Source organism: Helicoverpa armigera, chromosome 15 (assembly GCF_030705265.1).
Source record: "Helicoverpa armigera isolate CAAS_96S chromosome 15, ASM3070526v1, whole genome shotgun sequence".
In the NCBI taxonomy this organism is placed as follows: domain Eukaryota; kingdom Metazoa; phylum Arthropoda; class Insecta; order Lepidoptera; family Noctuidae; genus Helicoverpa; species Helicoverpa armigera.
The window spans coordinates 5,511,943-5,535,907 of NC_087134.1; the positions used below are offsets into that span (position 1 = coordinate 5,511,943).

At 33.4% G+C, this 23,965-nt stretch overlaps 1 protein-coding gene and 1 long non-coding RNA gene across 2 annotated transcripts in view; both read left to right on the plus strand.

The window, feature by feature from the left end:
- Positions 1-23,965, plus strand: part of LOC135117867 (uncharacterized) — a 63,040-nt gene that overhangs the window by 7,464 nt on the left and 31,611 nt on the right. The window contains exon 2 of the mRNA XM_064038262.1: positions 10,580-10,851. Within this exon, the coding sequence (XP_063894332.1) occupies positions 10,817-10,851 (35 nt within the window). The 5' untranslated portion in view covers positions 10,580-10,816. The remainder of the gene's footprint in view (positions 1-10,579; positions 10,852-23,965) is intronic.
- On the plus strand, positions 4,858-9,661 carry LOC135117836 (uncharacterized). The gene is made up of 2 exons (XR_010277202.1): positions 4,858-6,379; positions 9,157-9,661. It is a non-coding gene; the product is annotated as an uncharacterized LOC135117836 (long non-coding RNA).

Here is a 23,965-nt window from a genome sequence, read left to right on the forward strand (position 1 = left end):
GATTTCCCTACACTGGGGTGACCAGGCACCCCACAGCACAAATACATCCGTCTACACGCATCGGCGAACTCCTCGCGACTGATAGATCTAGAGCGGGTACCACTAGGATAAAATACACTGAAACGCAAAATTGTGTGAATATAATTAATAAGTGAAAAATCCAAAATAAAGTTCCGTGGGGTTCTCCAGCACCCCAGGTAGGGTTCTAGGGTTAAGAGCAGATATAAAATTGATGTTTTGCAATCATATTTATGTTTATATTAAGTTTTTTCGCGAAGGAAAATTTTAAGTATGTGGTAACCAAAATGCGTGATTGGTTCTTAAACTAATTTAAAAGAGTTCAATGTCTTATAGATAACATTTTGGCAGAAATAAGGCACCTAATTCTTATTTATTATATTGATTAAATAAATGGAATGATTTTTCAACATAATAGTCGTCGTCATCATCATCATCTGCCTAACCTTTTCTCAAATGCGACATACACCTCGGCAAGCCTTTCTTCTTCTTCTATCTTTCAAACAAGAAAGTCCGATAGACAGACTTTCTGGCTTCTGATAACTCGTAGCGATTGTCAAACTAGACTTTTAATGGCTATAAAAATGGGATACTTAAATGGGTATAAAAAAGGATGATATCTCAATTAAATTAATTCCTGATTTGAAGATAAAGAAGTAACTTGTCACTAAACGATTAAAATATTTCAAAAGTACAGTTATAGTTAGTAGTTAGTACATATCGTGGCGTCTAAATAGTCGTATATTTAACGTGTAAATTGGTTCATGGCTCATATTTGTGCAGTTGTTACATTGCTTAGACAATTGCTTGGCTAGAACGATTTGACACCATTTCTTCTCATTCCGGTCATGGATAGATATTTCAATAGAAATATTATGTCGAAATCTTATTCTGCTGTTAATTGGAATTTAAATTAAGATATGTGTAGGGTACCTTTTAAAATAAAGTAGCAACTTTTGCATCATCGTTTTTCGGAGATCAGTGTAAGGAATATATAGCAAAGTTTGAAACTAATTAGTTAGGTAGGTACAGATAATGCATTTTCACAAATACATTTATGCATTTTAGAGTTACGGTGTATGTATATCTATTCCGTATCATTCTTTTCAATAACAGGTAAGTATATAACATTATTCTAACTCTATTTTCTTTTGGACTGAAAAATGGTAATATCCAAAACAAAACAAAAGCCCAGAAATCATAATTAAATGTAATAAATGAAAACAAAATCAGACCAGCATCAACAAGATTAATACATGTAATAAGACGTCTCGTTGATATACACATCAAAGTCTCGAGAAAAGATACAGTGAAAGACAGGTGAAGATTTATGGTCATTACGCGCGCCCGTATTATCTACTCGTAACTATGAAAGATATTTATTAAGACAAACTCTATGCAGCTTCCGAACGCATAAACAATGCTGGAAGATTAAAAACGTGTCAATATACAAATTGAAATGTCAGATACATTGATTTGTTACACCTATAGGTCGTGGTCTCGTACGGGAGTGAAATTCCTTGACCCAATCCAGATAAATGTATGTAAATAACTTATCAGCCGTTTGATCGGAAAAGAAAGCGTTTTGTTTAGCTTTGATGATTAATTTTGTGATTTTATCTGGTGTAAATTGGACTGTGTGAAGATGTGATTGCTTCAGTCAATTATCACTTGGTTCACAATTGACCAATAAAATAGAAAAGAGAAGGTGTAGCCTATGTCTTTCTAGGCACGGTCATTTAGTGAGTATATGATTAGGACCACGATTAGGCAGGTATCTTGAGGACCCCAAAGTTACCCGTATTTATTTAAAGAGAAAAAAATATGTCTCCTCAAATCGTGGGTTGAATTTAAGCAGGAACACCTCTGCAAAAGCTACAACATATAATATAAGGGAAAGTAGATTCTATTACAAACTTAAATGTGGACAGAAATAGATAAAATATCCAAATAGTAGTCATCTGAAATTACAAACCGGTGCGCCGTTTAACACTATATTGTCCATTCGCGTGTCAAAGCGAACGAGAAAACCCGAAGTTTATTATCTTATGAAATATTAATATTATTGTTTGCGTAGGAGGATTTTTATAACGCCACGTGAATCTTTTATGGAGTATCAATGATTAAGACAAAACCCGCTAGAACACTCATTAGTCAGGTAATAAATTTTATATGCTTTAAAGATAGTGATTTTTGTAGTTATTGGTTCAGACACGAGCCGATTCCGCGTTAATATTTGGAAATGACCAACATTTGTAGGCAACAAATTGTTACGATTATTGCAATATTCATTGACCACACCGATAAATGGAAGAGAAATGCTGATTTGAAGAAAGTAGAATATAAAAACGGTGTAGATACATCTAATCAGCGGTTTGGTAAAAGGCGTGCCTAATTTATAAACGAACAAACGCCGAAAGTAACACATAAACCACTAGGTGCTTAAATTAGATGCACTCAATAAAAGTTACTCCAAATATAACACTCGATACAAGATCAATTGACTATCATTCTGTGATACGGAACTTAATAGATTAAGTCATTAATACCATGTCATATCATATTTCTAATACTCATACGTATCACGTTTCAATAAGTAATAATAAAAATTAATAAAAAAAGTCTTCATCAAGCGTAACACCAGAATCTTTGATTAGATCATTATTATAATGGGGCAAGAAAACTGTTTATGAGATTGTAGAAAAAATGGCTGCTAGTATAATAAATAATCTAGATAGTTGTTTGTAGACCTGTTGCTTATAGATAATAACTTCTCGGAGTAAGTTCTGCGAAACTTCATTCATAGTTTTGACATGTATCATAGTTTATAGACTTTTCGAATGAATATGGCGGATACCAGCTGCCAAGCTTGTGCGATTACCTAGGTGACGATATTGGTACTTAGAAAAGACATGTCAGAGTAATAATAATGTAAGTTACACAATTATCCGAAAGACAGTCTCATTTTGTGATCGAATTCAAAGTTGTTAGCACGCGATGTGACATTTCGCTGTAAGTTTCCTATGTTAGGTGTACTTGCTTCTTCTTTGAGCTTTGAGTCTATATTTGGGTCTCTGGTTTCTCATACCACCTAGCCTTACTGCTGGGCAAGTATAATGACCCAAAGAAAGAAAGTTGCAAAATAAAAGAAGGACACTGATATAGGCCTCGTGATAGGCTAGGGTTGTTTAATCTATAAAGATTACATGCGTTTAAAGCCAAAGAAATTCCTCGAAGTATATCTATTTTAGGCTTGATCACGCTAAGAATCACAAAAAAAGAACTACTTTTAATCCATGATTTTGTCACAAACAAATGCTAGTGCACATGTAAGAGGCATCAAAAACTGACTTCAGAGGACCAAAATTATTTGACAGGATCTGCAACATGTTTGCAACTTAATTATTCGCTTCATCCTTTAACACTCAAACGATACTTTGTCAGCAAGTTCGGCCACGCATTAGTTCTCCAAGAATAGACTGTTCACATTGCTATTAGTTGGCGAGTCTCACCTGTCAGGTCACATCGTCTGGAAGATGTCAGGCGACGGCATCGGGTATCCGCCAAAAATGAACATCAGATATTAAACTGATCATGTGAATTTTGCTCAGCTATTTTTGGTCGGAAGTGTTTTGAATAATTTTATTATTAGATATTTTAATGTGATCTAAGTTTGTTACTTAGTTGTATCGAATAATGTTATTTTCTAATAAGCACTCAGTAATATTTTTTGGAAAACTCCGATTTGGGAATACTTCTTTTTATCTGTTGGGAAGTTTAGGAATGAACTTGTTAAAAATTTGCTTTTGAATCAGATATCAGGCGGACCTGTCATTTGAATTATGTATTCTTCTTACCTACGACTGCACATAATAGCTTTTCATGAATATAAATCCGGGAATACTAAGGTTCAACTATATTAACACTCCACAGGTAACTGACCACGCACACTATTACTTGTTACTAACTATTCAAAGTGATTGAAATCACATTAGAACTCACTTCACGCTTGAACAAACATACTATTTCATTTTTAAGTTTTCACGGAATTCCGTCTGTGAGACGACATGTAAAATAAGGAACATGTAGATACAAACCTCTTTTTCAAAATAACAGCTGAGAAAAGAAGAAAGTAGCTTTCCATTACCAAGAAAGGAAAACCAAATGAACAATGTCATGATACATCATGATTAATAATACGTTGCCTCATAATATTATAGTTTATTGTTATAGCATCATTTATGTAAAATAACTCATGTAAATTGTCTAAATATACCCATTGGTCAACATAAGAATCGCCATAATAAATGGTATTATGTAAATCTTTGACTTATTGTATAAAGTAGGTGAATTATTGCGGAACAATTTTAATAGGTTCAATCGATTTGGTCACAGCCAAACTTCGATCATTTTTATACAATCGGTCGGTAAAAAATTTAGGTAGGAATGTGTCGAATATCGTTTATTTTTTTATGTCAATCATCGCACCTCCAACATCGATTTATCTGAAACGGATACTCGATAAACTCACTGTAGTGAAAAAATCGATGAAATAGGTAAAAAAGTTGGTTAATTATAGGTTTATTTTTTTGTAACTGCTACTTGAACTGTTATAAGATCACGTCCCATAACAATCTGGTGAATCATTGATAGGTATGTCTTTGATACCTTGTATTTTAATTTTCACTGACTACCTATTCTTTAGAGGACTTTTTGTCATTGCCTACATACAATAACGATGGGATTTTTGAACTGTGTAACAACTGATTTATTTTTTATGCCTCCTTAAATTTAAATGACTAGTTGAGTGGTTCCTGGTCCATTTAATTTTCCTGTTACTGTTGGATTATATAAAGCAAAAACTAATACCCCTAACTTTCGATAACATTGTTCTTTGTTCTATCTGAACAATCTACTGTTTATTTAACTCTACACACACTGCGTCACGGGATCTTGTTAGACGGACGTATTGCTTCCAAGTACCATTTAAAGTATAGAATAAATATTTCAATATCAAATTAGTATATTATTTCTTTTAATCCCATACCTCCTATAGGTTATGGGCCCAGTGCGAAAAAGGACATTTAGTAGTGAGAACATTCAGTAGTGCGTAGTGACAGTAAAGTGCATAGTTGTAAATAAAAATAAAGTTGTGACAATGGAAAAAGTGAAAAGAAACATTAAGCCTTTTAATGGAGAAAAGTACAGTGTATGGAAATTTAGAATTCGTACACTGCTTTCAGAGTTAAACTTGCTCAGTGTTATTGACGAAGAAATTCCTGGAACGCGATCCGCTGAGTGGGAAAAGAATAATAAGGCAGCCAAAAGTATTATAGTCGAATATTTGGCGGACTCATATCTTAATTATATTAATGAAAATGGGACTGCTCAAGCAGTTTTTAAACATTTTGACGCGATCTATGAAAGGAAAAGTGTAGCAACTCAATTAGCGCTGAGAAAACAATTATTGGGATTAAAATTAAAAGCCGATATACCCTTGATCAAACACTTCTCAACATTTGACGATCTGCTGACAGAATTATCAGCTGCTGGAGCTAAATTAGAGGAAACGGACAAAGTAGCTCATTTATTACTTACTCTCCCGAATACATATGATGGCGTTATCACTGCAATTGAGACACTATCTGAAGAAAATATCACTCTCGGTTTTGTAAAAACTAGACTATTAGATCACGAAGTAAAATTAAAAAACGAGAGTCGTGATACCAGTTTAAAGATACTCCATGTTGAAGAAAAATATAATAAAACAGATACAATCGCACAAAACAAAACTATTTGAAGAATACAACATTCAAGAAAACAAACAAACAAAAATTTGTGAAATGTCATTACTGTGGACGCAAAGGACACAAGAAACAGGATTGTTTCTATTTCAAAAGACAGACAAATATACAAAACAATGCCCCAGAAAGGACAAGACAAGTCCAAACTATTGCCCTGCAAGAGGGAACGACCTCGAATTCTTCTTTTTCAGGATTTGCGTTCATGACAAGCGCATACCATTATGAAAAAGACCACTCGACAATTAAATTCCTATTAGATTCAGGAGCGTCTGATCACATCACAAATAGAGATGATCTCTTCACATCGTTTGAATGTTTAAATCCTCCTTTAAAAATTTCAGTAGCTAAAAACAATACATTTATTTCAGCAACTAAAAGGGGAAACATAAATCTTATCAGTCAAACAGGAGTGCAAGGAATACTTACAAATGTATTGTTCTGTGCCGAAGTACCATATAATTTAATATCGGTATCAAAGATGCAGCAAGCAGGATTCACCATAATATTTGATGACAAAGGCACACAAATTACAAAGGAAGGTAAAATCATCATGAAAGGTAAGACATTGAATAATCTTATAGTTCTAGAGTTTAAAATACCAGTAATAAAGGGAATCCGCTTCCCAAGCATGTTATGTTAATGAAAATAAATATGAATTATGGCATCAACGCCTAGGACATATAAGTAAAACTAAATTCCTGCAGTTAAAATGTCATAATATGATTGATGACTTAGATGAAATAAATACCGTAACTCCAAATGATAAGTTGTGTGAAGCATGCATAAATGGGAAGCAGACTCGCCTGCCTTTTAATAAAGTTAAAGACAAAAGTTACATTAAACGCCCTCTGTTTATTGTGCATTCAGATGTTTGTGGTCCTATAACACCTCCAACAATAGATAACAGAAATTATTTTGTTTTATTTGTTGATGAATACACACATTATTGTGTGGTGTATATGTTAACTTACAAATCAGAAGTGTTTACAGCTTTTAAAGACTATGTCGCTAAAAGTGAGGCTAAATTCAATTTCAAAGTAGTAAATCTTTATAGTGATAACGGTGGTGAATACTTATCCACCGAAATGAAAAACTACTGTAGAGAAAGAGGCATAAGCTATCATTTAACAGTTCCTAGGACCCCACAGTTAAATGGTGTTGCAGAACGTATGGTTCGCACAATAACAGAAAAAGCTCGTGCTATGTTAAATGGCACTAAAGCATCAAAACGTTTTGGGGAAATGCAGTTTTAACTGCAGTTTATTTAATAAATATTACGCCTACGAAAGCTTTAAGTCAATCAAAGACACCATACGAGATGTGGCATGATAGGAAACCAAGCGTTAAAAATCTCAGAGTTTTCGGTTCAACTGTATATGTTCATAATAAAACCAGTAAAACAAATTTGACAATAGGTCGTGGAAAGGAATACTGGTAGGTTATGAACCCAATGGTTATAAAGTTTGGAATACAGAATTCGAAAAATATGAAACTGTAAGGGACGTTGTAATTGATGAGACTAATTTTATCGAATCTAGGCCTTCATTACGACCTGAACGGAGTAATAATACATATTCCCAAGACGAAACTGATAATGACTCCGTAACAAAATCAGTGTCTTATAAGTCTCATAGTTCTGGCCCTAAATCAGATAGCTCTCAATCTGATGAATGCAGTACAAGTAAAATTCGAAAAATCGGTAGTCATGAAATACCGAATGAACCTGAAAATGAATCTGAGAGTAGTTTGAAACACAAAAATCAGGATAAACCTGATGAATTTTAAATTTACGAAGAAGTGAAAGACTGAAAACATGTTCGCGTAAATCATATAATGAAAATGACTATGATGTCTATAGTGCGTTATCCATCACAAGTAATATACCAAAATCATTAAATGAAATTAAATCTCTGAACGATAGGAATCAGTGGGAAAAAGCAGTCAGAGAAGAACTCAATTCTCTTAAGAAAAATAATACATGGACATTAGTACCAAAACCATTAAATAAAAATATTGTAGACTGTAAATGGATATTCACTATTAAAAATGACGTTTCAGGTCAACCTTCAAGATATAAGGCACGTCTTGTCGCTAGAGGTTTCAGTCAAGAATATCTTAGTGATTATAATGAAACATTTGCACCAGTTGCTAGAATAGCAAGCTTTAGATTCTTAATTAGCTACGCAAATCAATATAATTTACTGATTCATCATATGGATGTAAAACAGCATTTCTAAATGGTACACTAAAGGAAGAAATCTACATGAAAGTTCCTGAAGGTGTAAAATGTAAAGATAATTACGTATGCAAATTAAACAAAGCTCTTTATGGCTTAAAACAATCAGCTAGATGTTGGTACGAAACATTTGAACAATGTCTCAAAGAAATAGGTTTTCAGAACTCCCCAGTAGATAGGTGTATATATATGAAAGGTAAAGGAGACATTTCTAAAAATATTTACGTAATCTTGTACGTCGATGATTTAGTTATAGCATGTGCAGATTTGCAAACAATGAATAATTTCAAAGCATATTTAATGACTAAATTCGAAATGACCGACTTACACGATATCAAATTATTTTTGGGCATTAAAATAGAGAGACACCATGATAAAATTACTTTAGACCAAAGTGCTTACATTAAAACCGTTTTGAATAAATTTAATATGAGTGATTGCAATCCTATAAACACACCGATGGAGCTTAAATTAAACTATGAAGCTCTTAACGCTGATAAGAAGTGTGACGCACCATGCCGTCACCTGATCGGTTGTTTAATGTACATTATGCTTTGTACGCGTCCGGACTTAAGTACATGCGTAAATATTTTAAGTCGGTACACAAATAAGAACAATAAAGAATTGTGGTTATGCTTAAAGCGAGTTTTAAGATATATCAAAGGCACAATTGATTTGAAGTTAACATATACAAGAAATAATTACAATAACATCCTAAGTGGATATGTCGACTCAGATTGGGGTGGCCACGATTGTAATGATAGGAAAAGCACTACTGGATATGTGTTTAAATTATTTGATCAAAATACAATTACATGGTGTACAAAGAGACAAACATCAGTAGCGGTCTCGTCTACTGAATCGAATATATGGCTTTATATGAAGCTGTTAAAGAAGCATTATGGCTTAAGTCTCTGGCAGAAAGCATAAACTTAAAAATTAATAAGCCCATTATTTTATATGAAGATAATAACGGATGTATTAGCATAGCTAATAATCCAACAAGTCATAAAAGGTCCAAACACATAGATATAAAATATCATTTCTCTAGAGAACAAGTTGAGAAAAATGTAATAAAATTAAATTATATTTCCACAGGTAACCAGTTGGCAGACTTGTTGACAAAACCTTTACCAGTCGTGTCTTTTATAAGACTGAGAAAAGGATTGGGTATAGAATAAGTTTTAATTTAAGTACAATTTCATTATGAAATGGTCTGATCAGGTTTTTCTGGGTTTTCCCTGATCCTGTGCAGCAAATGTTGGACCATTATTGTACAGTTGTCCCAGACCTTACTTGGAAGTATAATATGTTACGTCGTATTTATAAGTTGGTATTCACTTTGTAATGTTGAATTGTAGACTAGATACTGTATAGTAAACTAACGAATGACTAAAAGTTAGGGATTAATTTTTGAGGGGGCGTGTTGGATTATATAAAGCAAAAACTAATACCCCTAACTTTCGATAACATTGTTCTTTGTTCTATCTGAACAATCTACTGTTTATTTAACTCTACACACACTGCGTCACGGGATCTTGTTAGACGGACGTATTGCTTCCAAGTACCATTTAAAGTATAGAATAAATATTTCAATATCAAATTAGTATATTATTTCTTTTAATCCCATACCTCCTATAGTTACATCCTACAAATAGAGTTCTTCTATTTTAATTTTAGAATTACTACGGCCTTCGATTTCCGAAGTGGCGTTTAATTTATTGGTTTTCCTTTAAGGGTAAAATTAAATGAGGATGTTAGAGCCTCTAAATTAAGTCACGGCCACTTGAAAAGTTGTCAAAATTATATAACGGTCCATTTATAGTTGGCACTGTCGGCATAGAACATAGTTCTAAGCCACTACTATGGGCTGGTATGCGGCAAATCATTTATCATCTTTTAAGCTGCGATATCATTAAGAATCAAGATATATTAGCCGCCCTTTATGGCGACGGGATTAATTATGATAAATGTTATAGAAAAGAAACAATTGAACGATTATCACTTGACTTTTCTTAGTTGAGATATTTGGTGTGTTGAAACGATGTTGTATTGATAGCTGCCCTTCAGTTAAAAATAAGATTTATATACACGAGTTATTGGTTTTACGTCACACTGTGATATATCGTTGGGTGTTGATTTTTTAAGCTATTTTTATATCCAGAAGTACGTGGTATTAAATAATCTAGTCGCGAGTAGTGTCTGGATAGACAGTGTTAATGCTTTATTTGATGTAGTACTACAGGTTAGGCCTTGGGCTTAGGAATAGTTGTTTGACACTCACCTTGTCCCTGTAGGTGTAAAAAGCTTATGTTTTAAGGGCAGTAGATAGAAGCCGGATATTATCAGTCAACTTTATCACAGACAGACGCAAACGTTTTCCATATTTGGTGCTAATAATGTTTAATATCTGTCCACTGGCGCCGTCCCAGTACTCGGTGACAGCAAACATTTAATATTTACGTTATTTTTGCATTCAGTGTCATTTTATGAATAATTTACTCATTTTCTCTCTTCGCAGGTCTTTGGGCGCCGTGGAATTGTTTGCGAGATGGCCGGCGTCACATGAACACGGAAAATGATCCTATTGTCTTCAGAACACATCTCAGTACAGTTTTAACGGATTTCAATCAAGTGGAATTTTTCAATCTAATGGTAAATCTGTGGCGTGACTCAGTGGTACCATTTCACTATAAACTCGCTTTCAATAAGTGATATTTGGTTACGGTGATCGTGTGTGAACTGATACAGTGCCGCCATGACGTCACAAGCCCTGTTCTACATTCTGATAATGTAAGTACTGAACATCTGCGCCGAACAGCTTTAAGCGTATCTTCGGCAATAAATCCTTATTAAGCATTGTTTTATTGCCGTTTATTGACTTATCTTAACATAATAGGGCTATCAAAATGTTCTGGTACTGAGAGCCAATCAGCTTCGAGACTATAAAAGTCTCGGAGATTTAATTATGATTTACAAATCGCTATAAAATCGACGGATCTGTCGACCAACGCCTTTGCTTATTGTCTTTAAAGATTTATTTTATGACTATAATACTTATGATGGAATTTATGCGGCATCCCTGGTCGTAAATTATATTTATGCACGTAATAAGTTCTAGTGTAATTTTAACACAAATGTATAAGAGATATGATCTTGTTTAACTAGTTCAAACACTCGTTTGTATAGAGACAGCAAAATATCAATTATTTTATGTAAATACAATGTCATGGCCTGCCTTAGGCTGGTGTTCGTATTTAGATATATATTTTTTATTTTAATGAAATGCTCGTACGAGTACATTCGATGTTTTATGTTCACCCGCAGGACGTTTAGATTATTAATCTAATAAGTTGATAACGTCTCTAGTTTAAACCTGTATCGATTAATATAATGCAATCCTGTACAGTTAGTAAAATAACTTAAAATATTTAGAATTTATTATCTAAGTTTTCTACATTATAATTTAATAAAAGACATAAAAATTTTTACATAGGTAGTCTTCTAAAAAAAACATATCTAATATCAAAACCATACTTTCATATCTTATGTGTTCAATACTGAATATAAGTAGGTGATATTATAAATGTTTATACCCCAATAACTTTCCGTTATTAGAACCACTTTGTGTAATGGATGTGTTTAATAAAAATATCAGTTACTGCAAAAATATCTAGGATTATGAAAAATACGGTCATGAATTCAGTATAAAAAGCTTACTTGCGTCAATAGCTTTTAGAATATAACACCTGGAGTATAATTTAATGTTATGTTTATGTATATCTGTAGTTTTTATAATCATCTGAAAATAACTTGTGTATAAGCTAGATAGGTAAGTCCTAAGGAACGCGACCTTACGACTTACGACTTGCATTTGAGGCTCGGATTTAAAGAAACCACAAGAAAACAATAATTTGTTCTATAAATTATATTTACTTAGTGCCATAAATACTTATAACTTTAGGTACTTTTTAGATGACTGCAAAAAGAAGGTAAGATGTGGTATTCGAAATTCTAGAAGAAGGAAATCTTCTTATGAGAAATGTAAACCCTTGATAGATTTGACAACACATTCATTTGCCAACAAACTCTAAAAAAATATAACGCGGTATCATATAACTACACGTTATTTTCCTTCACATATCTCCGTCAGCAATCCGCAATAAAAACTGCTTCTAATGCTAAAGAGCACAATTTATACAATCTGTTGTTTATAACTTCTGTAATGGGTAAAACGAAACCAGAATCAAGTGGCAATAATCTACGATATTCATTTGCCATACGATTATAGATTTTATTCGCATAGCAATAAACGTCACAGGCTTGAGCGCAAGAGTTTCTTAACCTTCATCCAGAAATATTCCCGCAATCTCTTATCTCTATTAAACGCGTTTTAATTCAGAACACCATTACTAAGTGTTAATCTAAATTGCGTAATTGCGTGGTCGATATTTATGAATGGTGCAGTGGTCGGTGGGCGATCCGGTCCGATCCGGCGAATTCTGTGTCACCACCAACCGGAGCGGCCTCTTTCCCAACTTACCAGAGAAATGCTCGGAGGGTGTCAAATGTACGGCTTATTTATTGCTACTACCTTGAGTGGGCTTAAACTAGAATTTAAATATTGAAGATCTCGAGAGAAAATAATAGGTATGAAGATGGAAAATCATTCTGATGGTCTGAATATTGATCATTATTTTTTCTTAGCTTGACAAGAAACAGTAAATCCATAGTAATACTAAATACTAAAAAACTCAGACGCTGACCTCAATAAACCAAACAATAATTGTCAAGCGTGTACAAAGCGTCAATACGTAATATATTGGACTTGCAGCTCCACTTACCACGAAAAGGAATAAAGTTAAACACAAATCAATTTAGAGGTACCTACTATGTGCCATCTGTCGGCAGTAAACACAAATGTAACAATGATTGAAACGTCAAAACATATGTCAATGTTGCCTTGCCTCACCTCAATAAAGTTAATTGAAATCCCACTTCTAATACTACAATGCTTGACAAATGCGTGTCTATTATTATAAAAGTAGTTTTACAGTAGGCAATTGATTACATTTCCTGTACCACTAATGGTATGCGATGAATTGATGTAGCGATCTGTACCAGTAGATTTTTTATCAGTAATTTTATTGAGTACAGCACTATTGTTGAAAAACCAAATGAATTACCAAGAAACTGTAGCGGATATGTAGCTGTTGAACTCAAACACTAAATAAAAATTAATAGGATTTAGGCGAGAGACAAACATGAAGCAATTGAAGTTCTTGATTAGAAATGGGGACATTGTAGTGTAATAAAAAATAGCGATGGACAACATGATATTCTTTTATCTAGACAGATAGACGAGACATGACATGACAATAGAAACTAACATGAAGCAATTTGAGATCTGAAATAGATGCAAAGGATTTTGTATACACCTAAAATGAAATCAAATTATTGGTACAGCAATTTATTGGAATCGATGGCTAATTCAATAAACAAAATGCTAGTCAAACCAGCCGATTATTCAAACGACTTTATAAACAGAGATAATGAAATAACTCAATCCCTTTGATGACCTACTAGCGCCGAAGAATAAACAACCGAACCTTCGAACTAAAAAGAAAACACTTATGATGCAGATGCTGCTAATTTTACAACGTTCAAAGAGCTCATACATGTCGAACTTGAACCAATTTCGAGATAAAAGTGCGCATATTTAGGCCGCTTGCTTTAAGTATTATAATAATATTGAAATCAGAGTCTTAAGCTTGGGTTTCCTAGGAAAGCGGTGCCGTCATATAGCGGCCGTCTTATTACGGAAGCAAATAGACGGTCGTCTTTACGGTGATTACATGTGGAAAGTTCCACGGCCGTTTTAACACACCGTCATGAACTTTTTGTTAGTTGTATCATACTTACTAACCTGTTTTATTTAATATTTCTCAAATGTCACAACACCAATTCTGTTTTAGTTGACTTTTCTATAATCTTTACTTTTTATGTTAAATATTGCCTTCGTGGTTTCGAACGAAATCTATTAAAATTTCGTCGTCCTCGCTGCTCCAAGAGTTGTAACAAATTTTTGACGTTGTTCCGAAAAAAAAACACACAAATACGTATTAAAAAAGCTTCACAGCTTTCAATAAAACGTTCACCAAACTATCTGACACCGTCAAGACGGCCGTCATGCAAATGGCGGCACCGCTTTTTGAAGTTACGGCGTCAGTTACCGCTCTTTAGGAAACCGCCCCATTTTGTTTACATAGACAACGTTCTGGTGATGTCTTTCACCGCTGTATTACAGTCGCTATATGACGGCACCGCTTTCCTAGGAAACCAAAGCTTTAAGGACCATTTCGGTCTGTTGGCCAAGGCGAGGCATTATCTTCCTCCAGTGTTGTATCTAGTCCTCTTTGGGTAGGTATGCACCTTGCGTTTTCTATTTACAGTAATTTTAGATGCATACATATCTCTTCTTACAATATCATCCTTCACAAAATCCTATATTCTGTTCATATTTTGCCCTTTACATTGACTGAAAACACACAGAAAGAAAATTGACACCTTTCAGGAGAACACCTTACTGATTCCGTATTTAATTTCAAAAAGAAGCTTAGATATTGGAAAGAGCTCAAGAGTTACACCACATAATTTTCCGTATTCGCCTTGGCTCTGCTTAGCTCGCCGGTATAAAAGCAACTTTACAGCAGCTTCGAGTATTACTCAATGCGACGTATAATCTGGTATTTGTTGACATTATACCTGGATGATATAAACTAAATGAATGGCTTATTTGTAATATCTAGTTTGGTCAGTACTTGTTTCCGGACTTTAATACTATTCATTGAGATAAAGTTATGGCTGGCAGGTACATTGTGCGTTTACCGCGTGGATTATATCAGCTTTGATGAAAGCTGGTATATTGGTGATTATTATTTCGTTGGCAACTACGTATTGTGTTTCGAGAGAACTTTCAGGTGTGTTGTCAAATGGCATAGTGGACGTAGATTTATTAGTTTCATAATTGTCCTTTCTATGCTTAGATTTTCGTTGTAAGCTATGGAGCTGAGTTAGTTTTCCCTCCACCAATGCAAAATTTTAGAGTCCGAACACTCCGAACTTGAACTTATATACTTATAACTAAAAAAACAACGACACTTTATGCATTTTGGATCTCATATCCCACTAACAAGACCAAATAGGCAGGATGACTACCTATGAACAAAAATTGATTACAAAGAATTTAACAATTGGAAAGTGTGGATTAGAATGTGTTGTTTCCATACAGATTAAACCTACTATTGTAAATCTTAGCTGTTAGGACTATAAAGCCAATGATAATTGAGTATTGTGTAACACTGATACTGTTATTCTAAATCCCGTAAGAAACTGGCCAACAGCCAGCCTTACTACTGTCTACCTACTCCTACTTACTGTCTTAGTTTACTAAGTACTATCTTTGACAGAAATTCTCTGGTACACTCAAGAGTACTACGATTATTTCATCTCCAATTTCATTTGAACTGCTCAAGTAAATTGTTTAAATGTTAAGCGGTGTTTGAATTTCCTTGATAGAGTCCGTTTATCCATAATTTTGTAGGTATCTCACTATGCTAGTAAATAATTATGTTGTTTAAATTGCCAGAGACTGTACCTTAATAGACAGAAATTACCTATTCAAGTTATTGGCGTTATCTTAATTTAATATAATGAACGGCGGTAAACGAGCCCTGCGAGTTTGGTTAAGCAACTGAAAATCAACAGAAGAAGTTTTGTTTGCAAGGACAATGTTCAAAATAATACGCTTCTTAAACAAAATCATTCATTACGAAATAATAAAGCTTATACCAAACTTCGAAAGCAGGAATCTAAGCAAGACTGGTTACTTCGACAGATATATTACTGAGACATGTAACCGAGTACCTAGTACTCAGTAGACGATTTGAATCTTGCTTGCTATCGAAAATCTTTTACGTGTTTATGTCTTCCTAGTGACAATTGGAAATATCAGTGATGTAGTGCCGTGTTTACATCGTGTCAATGTAATTTGATATCAGTTCCTGCTAATAAGGGTGTGTTTCACTGATGCGAATAATTAATTTTGATTCTATAGATGAATTGAGTTTGGTGAGCTTTTAAAAGAGAATTCAGTTTCTTAGTGTTTTCAAGAAAAGTAGCGGGAACTTTGAAAGATAACCTCATAACATTTTTAACCTAACACATTTTTATTTTGAAATAAAAAACTATAAAACAGAGTATTGTAATAAAATGGTTTCTACTTTGATAACATTATTAAACGCATACAATTTATATTAAAAAAACATCTGAATCTTAACAACCAACATCATTGACGGTAATGATAGTTCAAGAAAACAAAAAAAACAACAAAAATAACTTCATTACTATCTCGAATAAATCGGTAACTATTAACGCATACGAGCTCAAGTGGCAGGCTGGACATGCCCCGACTGAATAGGTGATAAAATTATTAATTATAATTATTAAAGGCTAAGTGTGAGACTTGATTAATGACTCTACGATAAAGTTAACTTGTACCCTGCGCACGAGTGGAACGCTCTCCGCCGCGACAGAAGCAAGCAACAACTATTTACAGAACAATATTTTTAGATCCAATTAAAATTTTACACGACAGCGTAAACAGTTTTCTATATTAGGTAACATGTGAAATTGAATATTTAAAAAAAGAATTTCAAAATGGCGGATCGATCAAATGAAAATAACGTTATAAAAAAACTTTATTAAAATTGCTTTTATAACTTTAATATGTTATTTATTGGTATTGCTGATTAAAATAACATTAATATTAATTTAGACAGTATATCGCCTACACAATACATATGTTAAGTTTTATTAAGTGGTTCAAATTAACAGTGCTTCGTTGTAAACTGGTTATCTTTGTCATAAAGTCGTCCAAAGTAGACCGAGGAGATAATAGTGTTAATTAAGTAAACTTCAGTTTTGTTCCGTAGCCACTAAAAAGCCTTTTATTATTAAGGAATTTCTGTAAAAAGTTCATATCTATGGACAATAATATTAAAATATTTTTACCACATATACACCGCCAGGATACCATAATATTCTAAACCTATAAGAACTGATACTAGTTATTAAATAATAATATGATGAGATTGCATAGATGAAACTCTAAAGATCTTGATTTAGATAAAGACTCCTTACCTATATAATAAAATAGTTGCCATTTTATAGCACAGTTAAAATATCTAACTATTCAGTAATCTGTACTAGTACTAACACTACACACGATATAACCAATTCAATTCCATCTTAAAGCAAACACATCTAAATCCGATTCTTAGTAGCACATAATGTTATAGATAAACCGGTAGAATCATTATACATTTAACCACACTTTAAACTAAGTATCTCTTTTACTGCACAAACAGTAGAAACTAAGATATCCCTAACATTTATTTATTTATCACAAACACAGTTATCATTACAGGTGTATAATTTTCCAATGCAGTAGTGCGGTAACATAATTTCTGTTCTATCATCTTTCATTAACCATGTTAATACCCGATGTTTCGGAGTGTGCAATAACTCCGAAATAAATTCTACATAGTATAGAGCTACAACATTATTTAATACTAGCTTCTGCCAACTGTATCACCCGCATCCCGTGGGAACCTCTGCACAAACCCGGATAAAAAGTAGGTAGCCTTACTCGATAAATGGGCTATCTAACACTGAAAGAACTTTACATATCGGACCAGTTCATCCCGAGATTAGCGCGTTCAAACAAACAAATAAAAAAACTCTTCAGCTCTATAATATTAGTCTAGATTTTATTCGTAACACTAAAACCTTGAAATAGATACCGATTACCTCAATGTGTACTAGTTTAAAATATAACTTGTCGTGTTCAGCCTTATAGGAGTCACGTTAACACAATAGCGTGCTAGGCTTGGACAATACCATAATGTTACTGAATTACTAATGCTATTTAAAAGGATGTTAGCTCAAAGTTGGGTAATTTCAATATTAATTTTCATTAAGACAGTTATACCAAAGGCAGGGGTGAAGTTAATGTAATAAATGTTAGTGTAGGCAGATTTAGATCGGATGATGGGGCGTGAAATCATAAGAATTTGCTTATTCAGATGTCATCTACTGATATTAGATAAAGGTCAATTAATACCATTATCCCTACTAATATTATAAATGCGAAAGTAACTGTGTTTGTCTGTTACGCTTTCACGTCTAAACCACTGAACTGATTTTAATAACACAGGTACACAGATAGAGTTGACCTTGAGAAAAACATAGGATAGTTTTTAACCCGGACTTTCGAAGAATTCTCTTGGAAACGCGATATAACCAAAACTTTACGCGAAGGGCGAAGTCGCGGGCGGAAGCTAGTTTGATATATTAGGTACCTATAAAATCAGGTAAAATTCACCTATCAATAGATTAAAAAAACATTACAAGTAACTAGAAATGAGGCAAGTCAAGTTCTATGATGCTTAGAATCGCGAAACAAGTTAAGCAACTTTTAATATAAAAGTAATAAATTGATAATTAATAAGATGTCTACTGAATTCCTCGTGATTTATGACAGATATAAAAGTAATGTTTTATGAAGCTGTATATTAAGTGATTATGCGAGTAAAAATGGTGTTTTATGGAGCCGTAGTCGGAAAATTATCTGATAAAGTATATTAAATTATTACTAGAAGTTTTGAAACTAAATGTTACGATACAACAGGTAATGTAATGTTTGTAAAGCGACTTTGTTACTACAAACATTTGTTACTTGTAGTGTACTTACTGATAGTTCTACGAGGCTAGATCTAGACACACGGCAGTGTGTCCGCCAAGTTCGAGCAAAAAAGGCGACACACCGGCCGTGGGTTATATTACACGAACCATTTCGGGCCAAATTCGACCCCCCTGTAACTCAAAATCTATTTTATTTACGCCTATCAAATTTCTAGTATCTGTTGAGACCCCCTCACTTATCTAAAATACAAAATTTCATTAATATACCTATTGTAGGTCTTGAGATATTGACGTCAGAAAATCGCTATTTTTACTATACACTTATTCACTTATTCACTTATTCACTTATTCACTGATTCACTGATTCACTGATTCACTGACTCACTCATCAAAAACCTAGACCACTTCCAATGGTCGTATTGACTTGAAATTTGGCATGGAGGTAGGTCTTTATGTCAAGGTAAAGGGAAAAATCTGAAAATGGCCAAGTGTGAGTCGGTTTCAAAATAATGAAGGTGTTTTATACCCGGTGTAAATTTATACCCTAAGGAACTAAAACGAACTAAATTTATCTATATTTATATAATATATCTTCGAATGGTACAAAGGTTTGTATTTAGTCAAAGTAAAGTAAAAATCTGAAAACGGCCAAGTGTGAATCACTTTCGAAAATAACGAATGTGTAACTTTGATCCACGAACATAATATATGATAACATGTCATGTCAGTCAGTTGGTAAATCTAGTCATAGTTAATCTAGTTCATTTCTTTGTAAGAAACATAGTGCATATTAAAAAATCTAAAAGATAGTATAAAGGAGACATTTCTTTAACTAACTTCATCATAAGAAAAAATAAAATAAACAACCTTACAAAAATAAATGAAATCCCACCCAAAACAAAATGTGAAAGACTGCCAAGTTCGATAATATGGGAATGCTTCGCCTATAAAAGAAGTGAGATCTGAATAAGTACCAAGTTCCATACACATACCTCAGTTAAAAATAGTTACTTTTTAATGATGATTACTTGGCAAGTTTTAATAGAAAATTAAATACTTGATTCATTGCGTTTAGTAGGTTTATAACAAGGTGTATGAAAACTTGCCAAGTAACATCATTAAAAGTAACTATTTTAACTGAGGTATGTGTATGGAACTTGGTACTTATTCAGATCTCACTTTTTTAGGCGAAGCATTCCCATATTATCGAACTTGGCAGTCTTTCACATTTTGTTTTGGGTGGGTTGAACTGACATTAAAGCTCTCCTATTTATAAAAATAAATAAATAATATCAATAGCTGTTCCTTCGGCTTGCATCCGCGTCCTTACGTCCGTTTTTGAATTCAATTTGTTACATAGATACACACTTTTTCCTCTTATAATAAAAGTGTGTACTAAGATCGATCTTAATCCTAACTCAAGACAAGAACCTGCACTATATCAACAAGCATTGAACCAACGGTATCGGCAGTACCCGTACGTCATAGCATGTATAATGTTATGCGGTTACGATACGATAACCTTTAGACTTGAAATGAGACTACTCGAACCGATTCGTTACGGTAACATTCTACTCCTATTATTTTCAACCAGCATGCCACAGAACGTTAGGGTTGTTTAGACGTGCACGCGTAGACGCACGACTAAAAAACTTATATATTCTGGCCTTTTGGACACCTATTTGAAAGTGGTGTCGACATGTAAGCAGGTGCATACTTTAGCACAGTGAAATTAAGCTTTTAACATTTATTGCAGAAATGCACGAGCTTTTATTGAGGATGGAACCGGCACCTTTATTGTTTGACTTTACGTAAAAGGCGTGTCATCGCATATTGCGCATATTGTGACAAATACCTACGTGTAACAATGAACATTCAAATCCACAATTTCCCTTCTCTATGAATAACCAAACGAACGTCCCAAGTCAAGCAGACTTTCGCAAAACGTAAAATATTCGTTTTGCGAAAGTATTTATGCAGCCAACGATTTGCGTGAACACGTCTGAAGATGCCTTTAGAGTGGCATAATTCTTTGCTATGACATTAAAGTCGGGTTGAATACAAATAAATTCAGCTGTAACAATAAAACTTGGCGGTATTGTACCTTAAGGTGAGTTTCGCGAATATTTTGTGCATCACAATGGGTGGTCTGTTTCGTCATAGATAAACGAACTTAACTGTTAGAGATAAGATAAATATAGACGTATTTAAAATAGTGCCGATGGAAATAGATCTTGTTAATGTTTCTGTTTATGTTTGAGCGTGATTGTTTTGTTTTGGTACATCAGGTCGGTCTTCTTTAATGTAGTTAGCTGGTAAAATTATTAACTTAACAAACACTACGTCATTGGTTTTATCACACTTTGATTTATAGGTATAAGTACTATCGGTTTTCCGTCCCGAGAGAAGTACTTTCCGCACATGGATCACTCTATGTCCTTTCTCAGGTTTTTTAAATCGGTTCAGTAGTTTTAGCATGAATATCCGACAGACAAACAGACAAACTTAATTTTGTATTTGGGATATCAGTAAGGATCGAACAATACTTAAACTTGTGTAAACATTAATTTATCAGCAAAGTGTTAATTTTGTAATCCATGAATGATTGTAATCACAATTCATCAGTACACCTACGTAATTTTTCACTTATGGTTGCCAATTAGCATCCAAGTGTCATATTAGTATTGTAACACCCACATGTGTTATCGATATTTCCAAAGATAGAAGCTACCAAAACTATACCATTATGGTTTTGTTCTATTGCCATTCTAAGCCATTCCTTTTTAGATCATTATTTTTAAAGCTACGCAGGGCGAACTTATGTGCTAACGTTAGCAACATTACACCTTTACACCATCTCTAAATATTAGCACATAAAGTGTTCTGATTTCGACTATAAAACTTACAGTGACATACATATACGAGTGAGGCTTTATCACAAACAAGTCTAACGCAAACTGACGAGGTTCTATAATAAGAACTTTCCATCAATTGCGGTTATGATCTTGATTCGTCTTGTGAGGCCAAGTGTATCTCAATAACTAAAATTTGCATGCCAATAAGGAAGCGTGGGGTGAATCTGATCTGTATTATATTGTATCAAATGTTGGTGCTTGAAATAAATTAGCTGACGGGCCCAATGAGGCGTGCGAAAATGGCAACTCCATTGGTTTTATTATGTATGCTGTTTGTTATACGAGCGAGCAAATTAGATTTAAATAATGTGATGGAAATGGAACGTGATTTTGGATGTAATACAAGCTCATGTTCCGTTACACCTGTGCACAATTTTGATACGTTGACATTTGTTCTTGTTAGCGCCATTTTTGAGAGGATCGACCTATTTTGTCGGCATATTGCTGCAGATATGTTGATGTTCATTGAACTGAAACTTCATTATTTAGCTTTCAAAATGAAGAGTATAATCCAGATTGTCAGATGTCTTTCATCATGAAACAGCAGCCGTTCCTAACTGTACACTAAAATTTCACCAGATTTAGGCGCATATTTAGGTTAGTGATATGACTGGTAGAAATCCATTATGCAAATTATGCAATAAATATTATTGGGCAGAAATCCAGACGTTGTTTTACTGTGAAATTCCTGACGGAAAAGCGTCGAAACAATTAGGCCAGGCTTTCAAATAACTATGAATATTATTATAGGTAATATTAGAAGCTAGCTGTTTTATCGCGGTTCCTCTCGCGTCCCGTGATGGGAACTAATGTCCATGCCCATATGTAGGGATAATGTACTTAGCTTCCATATACTTAGCCTATAATGTAGCTTGCCAACAGTGAAATAATTTCTCAAATCGATTCAGTACTTTCGGAGCCTTAAGGATACAAAAAATAAACAGAAAAAAAGTTCCTCTTTATTATAAGAGGATAGATTTTTGTTTGGCAAGGATCTTTTTCTACATAACCGGTGTAATATAATATTGTTTAGATAGCTTCAAGCTCCATTGATTTTGCGTAGATTTTGCTTAAGATAACGTGAAGACTGGACATTACCTTCCGGTTTATAGCGAAAATAGTAACACAAGTAGCTTAAGTTAATGATAATAATTAAACCTGTTTCTTTCAATTAACTTTATATCCACACATACAAACATTTTAATTTATTCGCAGGAAATCTTGCATTAAATGTAAAATGTTGTCACAATTTCTTATTTTAGATATTAATTAGCTTTTAATCAGCTCCCACGATAAATTTTATAATTATGTTTATTTAATTATTTATCAATAAAAAATATAAAAGCTTTTAACGTTTAATAGGTACAAAATTAGTGATCATGTGTTTTAATATAATTTCCTGTGAAATTATTGATAGAGGTGTTTATTTATCTGAATATCATAAATGATTCTATAAATTGTAATGTCTTCATTAGGTATACCATTGCTGTTCACATTTAGCACGGTAACAAGAAAAATTGTGGGTTTTGTTGATAAATAAGGTTATTACAGAAAAGACAAAACAATACTGCAAAATACGCCTAATTCTAGATTCAGCAAATAAAACTGTAAACAAAATATATTTGACGTTTAGTATTTCTATAACCCGCGGGTTTATTTCACCTCCTTTGGTGCCTATATGCGTAAAAACTTGATTTTTATTTTCCATAAGCACGCGTTAAAATTATTAATATTATTCACAACATTAAGTAGACTTTCATTAGTATTTTATACGCAAATAACCTAATAACATAAACGATTAAACTAAAAATCTGTGTCACTTTATGCGAATATTATGCGAACTATTATTCTAAGATAATAATTTTTGCATATTATTTGTTTAGAAAATTAGTTTTATCGTAAAATATTCTGACGATTTAAATTCTAGCACCGTTTGATATTAATAAAATAATTTGAATAATTAAATATAGAGAGGCGGCGCCAAGTCGATAGACATAGCAAAATTAAATTAATCATTGATGTCGGCCGTTGACGTGATCACCAACTTCACATCACATTCCAGTTCAACGACTTTCACAAAGTTGACAAACAGAAAAAAATATGTTTAAAAATATTCCTCATACTATAACTATAATAAATGTTCTTATAGCCTTTGAAATATGAAAGGCAAATATGATAGGCTTTCAAATATGAAAGCCTGTATGAACAATTCATGTAGACCTAAATTG